The 18,553-nt window shown below is 40.1% G+C and overlaps 1 protein-coding gene across 1 annotated transcript in view; it reads right to left on the minus strand.

The window, feature by feature from the left end:
* The window catches only part of LOC108931972 (sodium channel protein type 4 subunit alpha-like), a 123,458-nt gene that overhangs the window by 14,092 nt on the left and 90,813 nt on the right, over positions 1-18,553 (minus strand). Inside the window, exons 17-20 of the mRNA XM_029251868.1 lie at positions 16,858-17,271; positions 7,859-7,979; positions 5,776-5,930; positions 4,823-4,996 (exon numbers count right to left, since the gene is read on the minus strand). Coding sequence (XP_029107701.1) covers positions 4,823-4,996; positions 5,776-5,930; positions 7,859-7,979; positions 16,858-17,271 — 864 coding nt within the window. The remainder of the gene's footprint in view (positions 1-4,822; positions 4,997-5,775; positions 5,931-7,858; positions 7,980-16,857; positions 17,272-18,553) is intronic.

The raw sequence follows: 18,553 nt of genomic DNA on the forward strand, positions 1-18,553 counted from the left end.
TGCCAAGAGGCCAACCAGTGAAATCTGTATGAATTAAATTATATTTCAACTGTTATTTTCCCACGGAATTTGAATGGTGGGGGAAGGGGGTTAACAGCACTGACCTTAATTTCAAGCAAAAGTAAGCACACATTAGCCCCCTCATTTCACTGTTGATGACACATTTGGCAAAAAATCCACTGCTGGCAATCACTTAACTAAACTAAACTGATGCCTTTGACTTGACTTGCTGTCTAAAGAATTCAAAGAAAACCAAGAAAGGGAATATTGGAATATTTATTATAGGGTATTTGAAAATGTTCATACAAATTTTAAGTATGTCTATGTAGCCCTGTAGCGCTATTAGTTTGTGTGTTCAATTTTGAAGATTTAAATAAAGCTTCTTAAAATTGATATAGTTTGGTTGAAGCTATATCACACTTTTTGGAACAGGTGCAGCCTACACGTTATGCCAGTTCTGCACATACTGTGAATTGATTGGGGTTCGGTTTGGCGCCGAACCAATGAGAGAAGAGAGGGATGGAATGAATGGGAAAAGTTTATAGACTTTTCTAGAAGGGTCCGGAGAAAGGGGCAGAGGAGAGTGTAAGAAGGAGGTGTTCGAGAGAGTGCTTCAGAGTGTGAGGAGGTGATATTTTGTTAACAAACATTAATAATGCTCTTACACCTAATTCACTTACAAAACTATCATTTGTGTGCATATACGTGATAACTTTTAAGTGAAATTATTTCATATTAAAATTATGGAATACCAAGGATTTCCTTTAATACTAATAATTTGGCTTACAAGGCATTTCTTGACATTTATGAAGACCAAATTTAGATTTCGCGTGCCTCCCAACAGCTGAACCATCACTTCAGCAGAGGTTTTCCTCAAAACTTGAACACAGTTATTGGTATTTAGTATTTAGCTGATGTCTAAATCCATGGAGACTTACAATGCCGCATACACTACCCATAACTCCCTAGAATCTTTCATCCCTCTGTACATCCCTCATTCACTTGAAGCATGACTCTTTGGGCTGTGAGAAGAAACTGAGGCACCTGGAGGAAACCCACAAAACATCGAGAGAAGATTCAAAAAAATTCCACACAGGCAGTGTGGGCATCAAACCTGTCCACCAGTTGCACGCTCTACGTGCCGTAAGACCCCAGCGCCCCCGCTGCACCACCATGCTACCCAGTCCACAGACCGACCATCAAGAGGTCGACTTTAATGTTACAGTTTGTTTGATGCTAGCGTTTCTCAACCTTCATTGCCCCTGGTTTGCTAGTTTCACCTGTACTAATCTCTCTAAGCATGGGCCCCTTTTGGACCATCCAAAAATATCAACTTGTTCATTGAATAAGTGGCAACTGAATGATAAATGATGATGTCCTGGTCATTGTGTCACTCATTTTTGACCCACAGGTTTTGCAAATGGCTGCCCTTTTCTTGTTTGTGGAATCAACCGTAAACTGTGAATTTTCATAACAAATCATTGCTGGAGTGAGTCCCGCTGCCTGAGTTTCTTCTTGAACTACACAGTTTTCTTCCTGCCAGCAAGCACTGAATCATGTGCCAATACAGAAGTTCAAGAAATCAATAAGAACGACTGCACTAATACAGAACTGAGTTTTTACTGCACAAGTCATTTGTCCAAGTCCAAGTCTAGTCCTGACTCACGGATCGCCAACTCTGTGTCATGTCAAGTCTGTGTATACAGTATGTACAGTCAAGCAAGTCTCAAGTCCAACTCGTGTCAAGTCATCTGACTTGAGCCACCCACCCCTGGAACAAACTGCTTTCTATGAAATCTTACAGGAAACCTGAGAATAACAGTGGAAGTCAGATGGTTATGGTTATTTGCACAAGAAAGTATGGTTGTGCTTGTTTGTTCAGTGACACCTTAGATTCATTTTGGAAAGAAATAAAAATACCAATTAATTCATGTGTTCTTTGCAGAACTGAATATTTTCCACACAGTTAGGCTTACATTACTTCAGCGCTAACTAAATGACACACAGGGTGCAATTACCCTGATTCATGTGTCCAGCTTATTTTTAGAATGTAGCAAGATTTTTATGCGAACACAAAGACAACATGAGAACCCTATTCAACTGTAAGGCAACAATGAAAATGCATTAAATAGTAATGGTAAATCCACTTTCATTTCAAAGCCAGTAATACCACAGAAATAGGACAAATAGTTCACAAAAAATGCTTTTATGCAGTTTCAATGTTGCAAAACTTTTTACGACACATTGTTAAACAGGATGACCAGGTCAAGCTGCACAAAAGCAAAACTGTTTTGAAATAGAATGAGCAGCCACGTCATCAGCACCCATTATTATTATTTCTGATATAGATGGTGGTTTGTGCCTCCTTATTTTATGGTAAATGCATATTGAAAGTAAACCCTCTCAAAGAAATGGAAAAGCGAACAAAGTAGGGCACCAGGGAAAAGGGCTGTACCTGTACCTGTAGCTGTACCTGTAGCTGTACCTGTAGCTGTAGCTATACCTGTACCTGCTATAGCCGGCAGTGGGGAGGCAAGCAAGAGGCAGAGCAGGTGAGAGAAAGAAAGTGATGCAATGAAAAGTTGCAGGTCCAGTGCAAAAAAAGGGCGGGATTTACCCACAACAGAGTGCCCACGACAACAGCAAAGGGAGAAGCAAACAAGACATAAGATAAAGTCAATGGTCTCACTGAAAGAGAGTGACAGAGGAGGGAGATCAGTGCTGGGAATAACAGAGTGAGATGGCAATAGTGACAGGAGCCTCAGTAACGGGTCGAGGTGAGAAAGTCTGCCACAGGCTGTGCGCAGGCAGGCCAAGGGTGACAGCCTGTGGAAAAGCAGGAAAGCAGGATGTGAAGGTCTCTGCTACCAGTGTGGAGCTCTGAACACCAGAGAGCAGCAGAAAAGTAATGGTCTTTTAAGGTCAGTTAAGTACTTTCAGAAGCGTTTAAAAAGTGCGTCCCAAAACAGAAGCTGAAAAGAAATTGCGCGTAGTAAAGACAAGCTTGGCATCTACCATGGAAAAACAGCATTTACTGTAGTTCTCTGGTAAAGATGTGCTTTCTCATCTTCCATTGTTGTATTCATGGCACATCCAGGGTTTGGAGGGTATCCCAGTTAAGAATACTTACATTTTATCTGCTATTCGGAAATGATTTGGTCCTGTTAACCTCATTGCAAAATGATGTTTGCACTAGTGTGGTTCAAGGCACAGTTTGAAGCCTTTGGCGGTTCACTGAATGGTATTTGCATTACCCAGGTTGACAAAATGATTTCAAAGTTACAATGACTTTCAGCAGACAAAATGAAGTTTGTTCACAAATATTTTAATGTAAATTTCACACTTTTTTTTCACTCATTGTGTCAACCTGGGTGAAACAACAACATTCCGTGAACTGCATCAGTTTTTCGATTATGTTACACTATGGCACAAATGTAGCACTAACAAATCATTGGGTTTTTTTGTTTGTATGCATTGTAGAAGGGGGCAGCTTCAAGGAGTGGGGTGACATCACGTGTCACATAATCATCAGTACTCTTAGAGGGGATTGGCTGATGTCACGGGCCTTGTAAACAATCGTTAATATATCCAAAAGAAAGAGAGGCAGAACTGCGGTTTGAACAGTACAAACCGGCTCAAATGTAGCACTAATGAATAAGCTTGAATTTGGGAGTCCAAGGCATTTTAGGGGGTGTGACTGACATCACTTTCAAATTGCAAATACTTTAAAAACAGCAGAAAAACTGCACAAATTGTAGTTTTCACGGCAGAAGCGTAGCACTAATTAATTAGGTAGTAATGCAATGCACAAATTGTACTTTCTATGAGATGTACATCGCTTTGGAGAAAAGCGTCTGCTAAATACATGTTATGTAATTGTTTTTTTTATTTGTGCTGTTGTTGGGGGCCAGCTTCATGGAGCTGCAGAAAGAAGGCTTCTCTCTAGGGTGGTGGTAGTCACACTTAATGACCAAGCGTGACGCAGCGATCAAGGAGTTCTTTGTTGCAGAGTTAGTGCTCTTCCACATCAAGAGGAGCCACTTGAAGTGACTTGGACATCATGTTAAAATGCTGCCCGTGAAACTCCTATGGAAGATCAGGCATAACACCCGGGAGAAAGCACTGAGACAGAGGCAAGATGTACTGAAGAGATTGTGTCTCTAGGCTGGCCAAGGAGAAGCGTGGGATGCCCCAGGAGAAGTTGTATTTACATTTACATTCACATTTATTCACTTAGCAGATGCTTTTCTCCAAAGTGACGTACATCTCAGCGAAAATACAAATTTGTGCATTACATTAGGAGAAAGAGACAGACGTATGATCTTCCCTTCACGGCCCGTTGCCACTAAGACCCTCTCTAGGGTAAGTTGCTTGAAAATGGGTGAATGATGGTTCTGCCTAATGGTAGGGAGTGGACTGCATTTATCTGATACTTTTCGCCAAAGCAACTCACAATTTTTCACCCGTTTGTAGCGCTGGGTAATTTTACTGGAGCAATTAGGGTAAGCACCTTGCTCAAGGGTACTACAGCCAGAAGTGAGAGTTGAACCTGTGACCTTTGGGTCTGAAGGGAGCAGCTCTAACTACTACACTACCAGCTGTCTCTAATACTACACCTACAAAAGTACTATTGTAATATTTTCTGAGAATTATTTTTTAATAGAACAAATGTACTGTAAAAAATATGAAAATGTTTCTGGAAATTGAAGAAAAATAATGAGGTTTGCATTTTCATTTAGCATGTACATAAATGTCATTTCATATTTCACATTTGTGCATCAAAGCTGTAGCATGGAGAAAAATATACAAAAATTTTACTTACGTCCACTATTAAAAAATCCAACCAACACCAATAATTGGTAAAATATTTTTTAAAGCCATAAGCAATCCACTTGAGAATCATTTCCAGGATAAAGATGTAGGTGAAAATCTTGTCTGCATATTCCAGAATGATTTTTGTCACTTTTCGCTGCTCTATATAAATGTCCTCAAAAGCCTGCCAAGAATAGGAGAAAAAATTACAAACAGGTCAGCATGCAGCATGTTAACAGATACACAGGGCTGAAGCTACAATTGTAACAGTTCAAGTCTTAGAAGAAGGCCTGACTTAGTAGCAGAACGAAGGACTTCTGAATTTCTTCAGTTACATATCCAACCATGTAAATGAGGAACATTGTAATTAGCTTTAGAAACTATTGATGTAGTTTTGTCTAATGAAATCACAGATTTGGCTTGTTGAATGCCCTCAGTGGTCAATCAATCAGTTAAGAAAATTCACAGAAGAAATGAACTTTGTTCTTTTTCTATGAATTGACATGGAAAATATTTGCCCATTCACAAGTCCTTTATTTTTTTGCAACTGCATCCGACACACAATTTCTGGGAATAAAAAGATTCCGTAGCATTTTGCTAGTGAGCATCTTGTTTACGGTTATTTAGCACTGGTTGTTGCTGGTGGAGCTCCTGCTAATATTTAGGTATTCAGTGCTTGATGAACTTTAAATTCATTGCACAGTAGATCATAGTAGTTCATATCAATTCACAGTTTGGGGTAACAACTTATAATATAAGTGCACAGAAGATGCTTCCATCTAGCTGGCAGGATATACAGTACAAATGATCAGTACTATGATTATAATAAAAGAGAAATATTAGCAAGAAAAAAGAAATAATGAGGGTTAAATAAATGATACATTTTCAAAAAATAACATTGAGATTAATCACAGAATCTGGCACACAGAGAAATGACATGGGAAATTAAAGAGAGAGGCTGACCAAAGCGCCGCTGCTAAGAAGAATCATGAAAATGATGAAGGATTCAAACCAGCTGTGCTCAACAATCTGGTAGCAGGTCTTGCGGAATTGCCACCAGACCTTGCCAAGCCCCCAGCTGGTGTCGATGTCGCAGCACTGGCTGTGACGGACACAGACTGTAAATACAGAAACAGGTTGATTTAATTTTAATCAATAAATAAATAACCAAGTGATGCTGTGCAGAATTACACAATAGTAGGTAATGTACATTTATTTGTTTAGCTCATGCTGCTTTCCAAAGCAACTTACAATGTCAAGCATCTTACAGTTTTTACCCATTTTGTACAATAATAATTACTATTACTAATTACAACAATAATTAATTAATAATTAATTAATAATTACAATAATAATTACTATTACTATTACTAATTACTATTACTAATTTTACCCATTTTGTACAATAATAATTACTAATTATTATTATTACTACTATCAAAATATTAAGATTTGAAGACAAATCAATAAATGTTTAAAGATTATGTGTAAAAATTAAAGTGTCTTGAAAATGTTCAGTGTGTTTTTTCAACCATTTAAATCTGTTACTTGGACATGTTTAATAAGAAACTTGAAAAAACAAAAAAATTTTAAGGCAAAGACACTTTACAATACACCTGTAGGATTGAATGTCATATTGTGAACGTGCAGCATCTTATTACTTCCATGTGCTTTGCAATTTGCAATCAAAACTGTAGTCAGTGGTGAGTGTCACCTGCAAAAACATGCAAACATGTCCTTCATGAGAACTATACAGTCACTTCATGATAAAGCGAAATTAATACACTCCGTCAAGTCCAAGGCAGAAATTTAAAGGCTTGCTTTGAATAACCATTTCTGATATTAGAAGTCACACTTAGACACACATACAATGGTGGCTGAAGGTTGTGAACGCTTTAGAATTTCCTATTTTTCTGCATAAATATGACCTAAAACATCATTGCATTTTCACACAAGGCCTGAAAGTACATAAAGAGAACGCAATTAAACAAATGACACAAAAAATTATCTATTGAGGAAAATTATCCAGTATGTGAACCTTGGCTTTAAATAACTGATATGACCCCCTTGTGCAGCAAGAACTAGAGCTAAACATTTCTGGTAACTATCGATCAGTCCTGCACATCGGTTTGGAAGAATTTCAGCCCATTCCTCCTTACAGAGCAGCTTCAGTTCAGGGATGCTGGTGGGCTTCCTCGCATGAACTGTCTGCTCCAGGTCCTTCCACTACATTTCTATAGGATTTAGGTCAGGACTTTGACTTAGCCATTCAAAAACATTAACTTTCTTCTGTTTTAATCTTTCCTTGGTAGAAAGACTTGTGTTTTTAGGGTCATTGTCTTGTTGCATGACCCACTTTCTCTTGAGTTTCAGTTCACGGACAGATACCCTGAGATTTTCCTGTAAAATTTGCTGGTACAGTTCAGAATTCATAGTTCCATCAATGATTACAAACCGTCCTGATCCAAAGGCAGCAAAACAGGCCCCAGCCATGATACTGCCACCACCATGTTTCACAGATGGGATAAGGTTCTTATGCTGCCTTTTGCCAAACATAACACTTCTTATTCAAGCCAAAAAATTCTGTTTTGGTCTCATCTATTTTCAGGACTTGCATGAAAATCTGATCATGTTTTAGATCATATTAATGCAGAAAAAGAGACAATTCTAAAGGGTTCACGAAGCTTCAAGCACCACTGTATCATTTGTATAGTAAAATTTGCATGATGAGCTATCAACTCAGTTTCTAGTAACAACTTATTCAATTCAATTCAATTCAATTTATTTTTAGAGAGCGCTCTTCTCATACTGTGACACAAAGTGCTGGAGATAAAAAATGAAACATATGAGTTGTCATGTTAACCATGACGTGCATCATGAGTGAACTGGTGACTACATTGCCCTTAGTGTCTTTGTGTTATGAGCTGAATCCAGGCTGTACCCTGTCCCATGCTCAATGTTTCTGAGATAGACGTTGGATGACTGCAACTCTGCATTGGACAAGCAGTTAATGACAATCAATTAAAGAGATTAAACCATATAATACCATCAGGGAAACAGCTGTCAGGGTCCATGGCCTCCTCAGCCATCTCTGAGTACTCATTCTCCTCATCGCCAGTCTTCCGGAGGTCCACTGTGCTACCCTCTGACAGACTGATCTCATCCTTCTGTGACAAGAGAGTGCAGAAAATGTGGATGTAAACAGGGCTGGACATGCTGAAAAACTTAACTGTTGTGACGACCAGTGCAGGAAAAAGTGTCATTTAATAGGAGAAGAGAATATTATACGATTCATGTATATTTCCCTGTTAGTGGATGAAATTTATTCTGGAAAATTTAGAATGTATTTTTATTAAACAAGGTTGTTATTTAGGGAAATATTAACTGAATAATTTCCTCTACATCAAGTCCAATGAGTCCAGATTTTACCATTTACTCTTGGTGTAAATGTATCATTCAATTTACTGTGATTATTTGATTGTTGCACTTTAGTCAAAAGTCGATACGGAAGCAACACCAAAGTGAACAGTATTATTTGAATGAGCTGATAGCTTTTGTCCTTTGCCTCCATAAACTTCACAGAAGCCCTCTTCAAGAGACCACCGTAATTGTTGCAGTAACAATGCAGAGAGGTATATATGATTTAAATCAAGTGGTACCAAGGGACAGAATATACCCTAATTAATTAAATTTTTGAACAAAAATATGCCCAGGGTGCTGGTTTTGCTGTGAGACATTTCTGTTTTCAGTCATGCAACAACAACAGCGTGTGAAGCATCTTCACATGTTTCCGTATTGAGGTCCCAACTAGATTGCACTGTTACTTAGCAGGGCTATAAAATAAGGGCTCAGGATACAGGATCCCCGAACATAAGTTATTTCATGCCTCAGCTTTTCTTAACAGCAGCAGTTGGTGCAAACACAGCCAAAACTCTTGACACAGAGAACTTGAAGAGTTTAAACAATGACAACAAAATTCCTCCAGATATTTAGAACACAAACATAAACAAATAAGTGCTGCTGCTGATAAACTGGAACACACAATGAATAAATATAGTAAAGGCCATAATTCAACAACAAAACAACAAACACTATAAAAAAGTATACAAGAACTGGAGCCTCAATGGCACTGCTTCATGGGGGAGCCACAGTTCCCTGACTGCCATTGTAATGTGTGTGTTCAACACACACCCTCACTTAACCAAAATAGACACGTTTGTTGGTGAGATCACTGGGCACTCTCACGACTTTACAGGATATCTTTGCCAGTTAGACAAGGGGATGAGGGGATCTGCAAAGCTATTGTGTCAGATGTCATGCAGAAGAAGGGAGTTGGAGGATGGGGGATGGGGGGCTACTGTGAAGCCCAGTTGTGCAGTACATTCCTTGGACATTTACCCCACAATAGTGCTATATATAGCCCCTTCGGGGGAGTGAACAACGACAAAGAATGGATCTCGTTGTATCATCAGCAATACAACTGAACCTGGGAAAATGTCCATTTGGGTTTAAGAGATGTGTACACAAGGTTGGGGGATTGTCTCTTCATTTTACTGGAAAATTAGAAAAGTGCACAGAAAAAATAAAATAAAAATTTAGAACCACATTAACATACAATACTTTTTTCAGTGAAGTTCCACATTTTTTATTAGTATTTTCTTTCATTCAACTCATTAAGCATTCATTAGCGTAACATGATTAGCTCGACAAGCTAACATGCTGGTGCTAAGTTAACATGCTATTGTAGACCTTACACTAATCTTAGAGAAAGTCTGACTTTTCAGGTAGATCCTACCAAGTGGTCTGGTGGGGCTTCTGATCCTCTCCTCAGCCTCTCTCAACTGGCATCCCATGGGGCTCAGTAGCTACTGGGCCTCCGACTCTTCTCCTCCTACACCTCTTCCCTTGTTGCTGTCATCGCCTCCTATTGATTCTCCTACCACTGCTACACCAACAGTACCCAGCTCTTCCTCTGCTTTCTGCCTGGACCTCCAGACATTTCCTCACGCATCACTGCCTGCCTCTTGGATATCTCTGCCTAGATGTCTGATCACCATGTACAACTCAGCCTCTCCAAAACCGACCCTTTACCTGTCACCTGGTCTGTCTACCTGTCAAGAACTCTCAGTCAAACTGAGCAAATCACTCGAGTCTGGGAATAATGATTCACTCAAGTGTGTCTTTCTCTCAAAATACTGAAGCCACAACCCAGTGCTGCAGATACATCCTGCTTGACATCGACAGGATCCATCCCTATCTCACAACAAACTGTACACAACTCCTTGCCCAGACTATGGTGCTCTCCCACTTGGACTACTGCAACTCTCCAAAATCCAAGGTCCAAAATCAAAAGTACTAAGGTTTTGGCTACAAAATGGTGGAATGATCTCCCCTTCTCACTCAGAACTGCTGAATCTGTCTCTGCATTTAAGAAGAGTCTCAAAACTCAACTCTTTTGGACTCACTTCTCTGCTGAACTTGTAAGTGCATGATAAACATATAAATGTTTATTTTAAATTTTTTGATGAATTATTGGTAAATCTATATGTAGCTACTTGTACAAAGTATACTAGGTGGCATGGTGGAACAGTGAGTAGTGCTGCTGTCTCTTAGTGCCTGGGTGGTGTGAGAGGATTCAGGTTCAATCCCCACTCAGTCTCTATGGAGTTTGCATGTTCTCCAGGTGCTCTGGTTTCCTCCCAAAGACATGCTGTTCAGGTTCACCCATAGTGTATGAGTGATAGGGAAAGAGAGCGTGTGTGTGTTCCACTGATGTAAAGATGAGTGCCCCATTGTAAGTAGTGTATCTAGCAGTGTAAGTCACCATGGTGAATAATGTGTGTGGGCTGATAACACTACATAGAGTTCATTAGAAGCTGCTTTGCAGAAAAACATCTGCTAAATGAAGTAAAGTAGTGTAAACTTTAAACTGCATAGTATGTGTGTGTTCATGCACAGGGGGATGCATTACACAACTGGTAGCTGATAATTGCTGGATTCAGTAATTTTTAAATGCTCATATGTATTGTTTTAGAGGGGGATGCGGTGGCGCAGTGGGTTGGACCGGGTCCTGCTCTCCGGTAGGTCTGGGGTTCGAGTCCCACTTGGGGTGCCTTGCAATGGACTGGCGTCCCGTCCTGGGTGTGTCCCCTCCCCCTCCAGCCTTACACCCTGAGTTGCTGGGTTAGGCACTGGTTCCCTGTGACCCCATATGGGATAAGTGGTTTAGAAAATGTGTGTGTGTGTGTGTGTGTGTGTGTGTGTATTGTTTTAAGTTGCTTTACAGTTGGATCCCATACCCATGTCCTCTGTTTGCAAACTTAATTGGGACCCAGATTTGATTCTGTACTTATGAAGTTTTCCAGCTGATTGCAACACACTGTGGCTCGGGGGCTTCTCATCAGTTTTATGTACAGCTGCTTGAAGTACTGCGCACCAGCAAAAATGGTGATATTTTAAAACTGTCACTAGGTGTCTGCATCTGTATCTGCTTGTGAAATGCACTTTTGTCTGCTCTCTGTTACTTGTTGCTTTGGAGAGAAGCATCTGGAAAATGAATAAATGTAAGCGCAAATGTTGGCAACCTTGTGGTTCTGTGGGCTGGGATGCAGTAGCATTGTTTTTCAGATTGGAAGAGAACAGAATGGTCTCTCTCTCGCTCTCACTCTCCCGCTCCCTCGCTCTCTCTCTTTCCCTCTCCCCCCTCCCTGTCGCTCTTTCTCCCCGGCTCTCTCTCACCCTCTCTTTCCCTCAACCTCTCTCTCTCGCTCTTTCCCCCCACTCTCTCACTCTCTCTTTCCCTCTCTCGCTCTCTCTCCTTCTCTCTCGCTCTTCCCCCTCTCTCTTTCACTCTGTCTCTTTCCCTCTCCCTCTCTCTCTCGCTTTTTGCCCCTCTCTCTCACTCTCTCTTTCACTCTTTCTCTCGCTCTTTGGGTGCAAAGACTTCCCGTCCCTTTGGAGAATCAGGATGCAAATGCGCATTCCTGCATGTTCTCGGGCAGCGTACTTTTGAGCTATATTAAGATGAGAAACTTAAGACAGCTTCTACTATTTGGGATTGCTACCTATTGGCAGATCAGGTGAAGTGTTGGCATGCAATCTGAACTGATATCTGTCCATCCACTTTCAATATTCCCTGATAAGAGTGGTCCGGAGCCTATTCTGGAGCAGAGGTACACCCTGGATGGGATGTCAGCCCACCGCAGGGTAGCCACATGCAAAAACTCACTTACCCATTCTCACACTATGGGCAAATTAGTGTCACCAATTCACCTGAACTGCATGTCTTTGGACTGTTGGAAGAAATAAGGGCACTTGGAGGAAACCCATGAAGACATGGAGAGAATGTGCAAACTCCACACCGACTGAATTTCAATTGTATACTAGCTCTATTTAGGAAAAAATCAAATATTTAAACATAATTAGAGGGCAGCTGGTAGTGTAGTGATTAGAACTGCTGTCTTTGGATCTAAAGGTTGCAGGTTCAAGTCTTTCCTTTAGCTGTAGTGGCCATGAGCAAGGTACTTACCCCAAAATTGCTCCAGTAATATTACTCAGCTGTACAAATGGGTAAATAATCATAAGTTGCTTTGGAGAAAAGCTTCAGCTAAATCTAATTATTTTTAAATATTAATAAATGTAATGTTTATTAATATTAAATACAAAAGTACCTCTCAAAAAAGCTTGTAACAGCAAAATGTTTGGTACTCAAAAGTTTGTAAGCCAGGGACCATTATATATTTGTGAGTGTGCGTATTGTGAAGTGTGTTGGGATGCTGCTTTTAAATGTGTTATATTAAAATAAAGATTATTAATATTATCAGACATCCAGGCAATTCTCGTAATTACTATAACCACTCATAATGCTTATAATCCCACCACCAAGAGGTGGGTTTATATTGTTCTGCAGGTATCTGAAGGAAATGCCATATGCCCAGCAGTGACAAAGCCCACAACCTGTGTCTGACAGCCAGTAACCATTTCCAAGTAAAAAGTAACTCTTTCTATTTACATAAGACTCAAGAAAGACAGAAAGCAAGAGTCAATAAAAAACTTTTTCAATCAGCTTATAGCAAAATATATGTTAGAAAGTCATAGCATGTGCTTCTGTGCTAATAAAATCTTCCCTTTCTTTGTTAATTTTAAAACTAGTAAGAAACTAAATTAACTAGTATTTAGTGTATTGATTCTTTGAGACTCAGTGTTTTGACAGCTAATAACAGTTAAGCAGTTATCCACTCAATAAAATAGTTTAAATTACAATCTAATTTTAACTGGGTAGGACTGAGCAATTTCGATACGTCTGCCTGTCCACTCATTCACCCATTTCTTCAAAAGATGCCTCCATATGCCAGCCATGAAGGAATGCTGCCAGGCAACTGAACTACTCTGTGTGGTGGAGCTCTGGACCTGGTACACACTTCATGGAATTTGTGTGGAAGAAGGCAACGGTAAAGCACCTCTTTACTCTCTCTTACACAGTCATTATGAGTCAGAATCAACTTGGCAACACTTACTGTTACCTAACAGATAGTTCAACAGATTGATTTTAGAAAATACTAGTACTAATACTAAGAACTTGGCCTTTTTGTGTCATTTAGCAAATGCTGTAAAAGCCCTCATGTATACATAAAGGCAAAAACAGGGTAATGCCTTCCAAAACACAACATATTGCTATTTTTGTTATTATGATTAAAACCCATCTTGACCGCACAGAGAAAACATAACCAATAACACTGGGATATTATTAAAACAGTTTATTGTCTTTTATAGTTAATAAATAGTGACCTACTGTCCCCAACTGGTTATCTGCCTGTCCTCTCTCTTTCTGAGTGACTTGATCCAACAGCAGAATCAAGACAATCAACAACAGAACTATTTGACAGTAAGCATAGTTTGCAAAACACAGTTTCTCTGGTCTGTCTAACTACGATTCTATGTATCTCAGCATCTGCGGAAACACATGATGTAAGGCAGGGTCTGTTCACACTGACTTGGTGGAATCAGCAAAGGCCATGTCAGGATGATCAACAACATAACTATTTGACACTAAGCACGGTCAGCATAAACACTCATTGCTGAATCAACTGTGCACTGAAAATGTCCTCCCAATCCTAACATAGTGCAGATTAACTCATTATAATAGTACACATTACAATACTTACTGTCTCAGAACTTAGGAAAATCATGCACTAAAAAAGCTTCCAAAATGCAGAATCCATATTCACAGCTGTAGTGAAAGTATTGGAACTAAATCAATTTTAACCATAACTTAAAATAAAAAGAAACAGAAAAAATATCCATTTCTTTTTCCGGTTGTCTGACAGTTTAAAGCTAAGAAATTTTCTCCCTTAATCTGTTTTTAAGTTTAACATTTTTTATTTGGAAAAAATGCTATTTTACACTTACATTGGGGGGAGTGGTGGTGCAGCGGGTTTGACTAGGTCCTCCTTGCCAGTGGGTCTGAGGTTCAAGCCCCGCCTCGGGTGCCCTGTGACAGACTGGTCCCCTCCCCCTCCAGCCTTGGACCCTGTGTTACCGGGTTAGGCTCTGGTTCACCGCGACCCCGCATGGGACAAGTGGTTTTGGACAGTATGTCTGAACGTGTACATTTACAGGTATTCATTTAGCTGATGCTTTTCTCCAAAGTGACGAACATCTCATAGAAAATGCAATGTGTTCTTTACATTAGCAGGAAGAGACACTTAGATACAGATGCGTGATTCTTAAATACAGTTAGTTTCTTATCACCATACGAACGTTGGACAACGTTGGACATCAGACAAATAGCTCTGTAAAACTTTATTGACAATTCCTGATCACATTCCTAATAATGTTTTTTTTGTTGTATAAACGTTTACATTACATGAGTAGTTGCGTGAAGGTTTATACGTTGTTCAACAGGTATAATCCCAAATTTATCGAGCAAGAACATTTAAACTTTACATAAACTTAAGAGATCAGTGAAGAAGTGAGTCTGGAAGAGGTGAGTTTTAAGATCAGTTTTAAATGTGGAGAGAGATTCAGCAGTTCTGAGTGAGAGGGGGAGGCCGTTCCACCCCATCGGAGTCAGAACCAAGAACCTTCATCCTTTTGCTTTTGGACCTTTTGTGTGTGGAACCACCAAGTGGGCAGATGTGCAAGAGCATAGTGGCCTTTTTGGGGTGTAGTGGATGATCAGGTCTTGTAGATACCTTGGAGCAGGTCTATTGATGCTTGAAAACCTAATTATGCTGTCTGTAAACATAGGGTTGATTTGAATTCAGTTCCAATTTTAATTTAGTTTCATCTGTCCACAGAAAAATTTTCCAGAAACACTGCGGCTTGTGGCAGCACAGTGCTGTCTCAAACCGCCTATACTGTTTGGACACACATATGTTTTAACTCAGCTTAGTCTTTGTGGAGTTTGTATAATCTCCTGGTTTCTTCTCTGGTTTCCTCCCACAATCCAAAGACACGCAGTTCAAGTGAACTGATGATGTTAAATTGCCTGTAGTCTCTCTGACTGTGTGTGTGGCTATCCTGTGTTGGACCTGCACCCTGTTCAGTGTGTGCCCCCAGGCCTCCTGTCCCGCGATTCTAGAATAGGCTCCAGATTACCTCAACCCTGACCCGGACTAAGGGTTAATGAAAGCGTGTGAGTGCCGAGGCTTGTTCAAGTACCTTTTTGCAAAGGTCAATCTGGCTCTTTTAGCAGAGCAGTCCTCCTGCACACCCACTTGTAAAACCCTTCTTGTCCTGTGAACAGTGGCGGCCGAAGGCTATTTATTACACCTTTAGATTTACAGAAGCTTTTTTCTTCAATTCTTACCAACCAGGAATAAGATCTGAGGTGCAAATTTTTGATAACACTGTGAACTGTAGATGTGGGAGGGCCAAAGTTTTCTGAAGCAGATTCATAATCTAGAAAACACACACACACACACACACACACTTTCAGAACCGCTTGTCCCATACGGGGCCACGGGGAACCGGAGCCTACCCAGCAACACAGGGCGTAAGGCCAGAGGGAGAGGGGACACACCCAGGACAGGACACCAGTCCGTCGCAAGGCACCCCAAGCGGGACTCGAACCCCAGACCCACCAGAGAGCAGGACTGTAGTCCAACCCACTGCGCCACCACACCCCCATAATCTAGAATATTTTTATGTATTACAATGATTTTCTTTCTAACATCAATTGATGTCATTTTAAAAGAGGAAAGGTGGAGAAGAATCACAGTTATACCAGTTCTGAAGTTGATGCAAGTAAACAGCTACTTGCAATTTAATAAAAGTTATAACAGAAAATGATAATTGGCTGAGTTCATGGGGAGAGTCCATAATTATGTCCAAGCATTTTTTCTAGCTTTTTTTCGTTTTCTTTGACTTTTAAGTTTTCAGTGAAACTAAAATAAAATGTGGAGTACATTTTTTGTTTCTGTTTGTTTCAAGATATGGTTAAAATTGCTTGGGTGCCAATATATTTGATTGCAATTGTATTTATAGCAATGAGATGGTGTAGAATTCAACTAAAAGTTTACCCAATTATTTACATTTTGCATTTTACATCTTACAGCATTAAGCTATTTACAATTACTTACTCATTTACACAGCTGGGTAATTTTACTGGAGCATTTTACCTTGATCAAGTGTACAGGTACGTCAGAGGTGGGATTTAAATCTGTAACCTTTGAACCCGAAGGAAGGAGCTCTACCTACTATGCTACAAGCTGCCATTTCCCCTTGGACTGCTACTTACTGGCAAAAAAGCTTTTACAACTTAACCGCATTGTTCATGTGTATTGAAGGGCTATAACACAATATAACGCAGTAGTGACAACACTTAAAATCATTAAACTGCACCATCCGATAAAGGTGAAGAATGGAGTGACTGGTGCTTTTCTGTGGAAGGTGATCTGTTCCACCTGTTAACAAAAGGAGCTAAGTAATCAGTTAATTAGACTGTTTCACTGACCCCTGAACCTTAATTAGACTCACATTGCTAAAAACAATTATACAATGCAATCTTTGTCAGGCACAGTCAGTGCAAATCTATTAACTCACTTGCTTTGTCTTCTCTGCTTCTTCCGCTGTACAGTCACTCTGATCATCCTCCTCCTCTGCGAACTCCACATCAGACTCTCCAGGAGCAATGGGCACATTGATGGTGAGGTTGGGATTAGTCACGTAGCTGTCACTGCCAATGACGTGCACAATGATGCCTGTGGTTCCATTGCCTTCAGCATGGCCGCCACATTGCTTAAGCTTCAGCGTGCTCTCAGTCTCGCAGGCCTTCTGTCGCCTCTGCTTCTGGTCGCCAATGAAGAAGTCACAGGCTGCCCGTCGGAGCCATTTGCCACCTCGCTGGATGCGAGCAATGGCAATTTGCAAGTTATTCATCTCACCATCCTCATCTGGAGCTGACAGATTATCAGCACTGAAGGAGCTGAGTAGCAGAGCCAGGAAGAGATTCAGCACCTTGAAGAGGGAGAGGGAAGCTTTATGAGACCTCCACCAAGTGTGGAAAATTAAGGGTCTTTCTTATTTTGCACTCTTCAGTGCTGAAAAAATATGCGGGAGTTCACCTTTTTAATTAATGTCTATTCTATGTACTGTTATGTGAGATAAACAGTCACAAAAAAGCCATTCCATATTGTTTTCATTGAGTTCCTCACCAGTCACAGGTACTTGCAGCTTCAAGAAATCCCATGTGATCCCAATCTTCCTGGAACCTTAAACCACTGTTGCTACTGAAAACTACGATCAATTCTACCTCCTTCCCATTCCACCAAAAAACAGAATGACTGGTTCACCATACCTTCTCTTTTCACCCCAGAGAACCAACAAGATCCTCTCCATTCTGAGCTACCTCATCAGTTTTTCATCGTTGACTTCTGTCTTTTTCCCTTTTTTGCTTAAAGATCTCAGTATCACAGCTACCTTGCTGGAATGGCTGAAGGAATAACTTGTTCTCCTTTCCAGAGATCCTCTCCACAGGTGTTTATGTTTACATTTATACATTTAGCGGACGCTTTTCTCCAAAGTGGTGTATATCTCAAAGAAAAATACAAAAGCCCATAACAGAGATTTTCATTTTGTATTAGTCAAAAATCTTGGCTCAGACCTATCCTCTTCTCCTTATACATTCACTCACTGAGCTCACTTACATCCTCTCATGAGTTCTGTTGTGTGTTTATGTAGATGATGTCCAAATTGTATCTCCCTGTTTCCATTTCCAGGCATCAAACCAGAAGTTGTCTCTCAGACACCTAATTCTAGCTTAATCCCCATTACTTGAATCTTAATCTCTTCAAGTGTAATATCCTCTACCTATCATCTGTGGATGTCCTATTAGTAATCTCTTTTCATTACATTATCTTCTTTCCCTCACTTCGGTAAATACCTAAATGTCTCAGTTTCTCACTACCTTCAGATTATCAGCTCTCCCTACTGTTCTTGTAACCTCCACTCTGCCTTTGTATGCTTCACCTTCTCCTGCACAAGACAAAAGATCATTCATTCCCTTTTCCAGCTGCAAAGCTATGACATGAATTCAATGAAACATCGGGTCTGCGACTAGTCCATTATATTTTTTAAAGACTCATCTCTTCACTCATCAGGTTTGAGACTGCTTGTCATGTGCTCTTCTGTGTTCATGAATAATCTTTTTACATCCGACAGTGCCCTTAGTCTTAGATTTCTTTGATTAATTAATTAATTAATTAATCACTTAGATTAATCTAAGTGAAACACAATGTTT

This window comes from Scleropages formosus, chromosome 5, assembly GCF_900964775.1.
Source record: "Scleropages formosus chromosome 5, fSclFor1.1, whole genome shotgun sequence".
Classification (NCBI taxonomy): Eukaryota; Metazoa; Chordata; class Actinopteri; order Osteoglossiformes; family Osteoglossidae; genus Scleropages; species Scleropages formosus.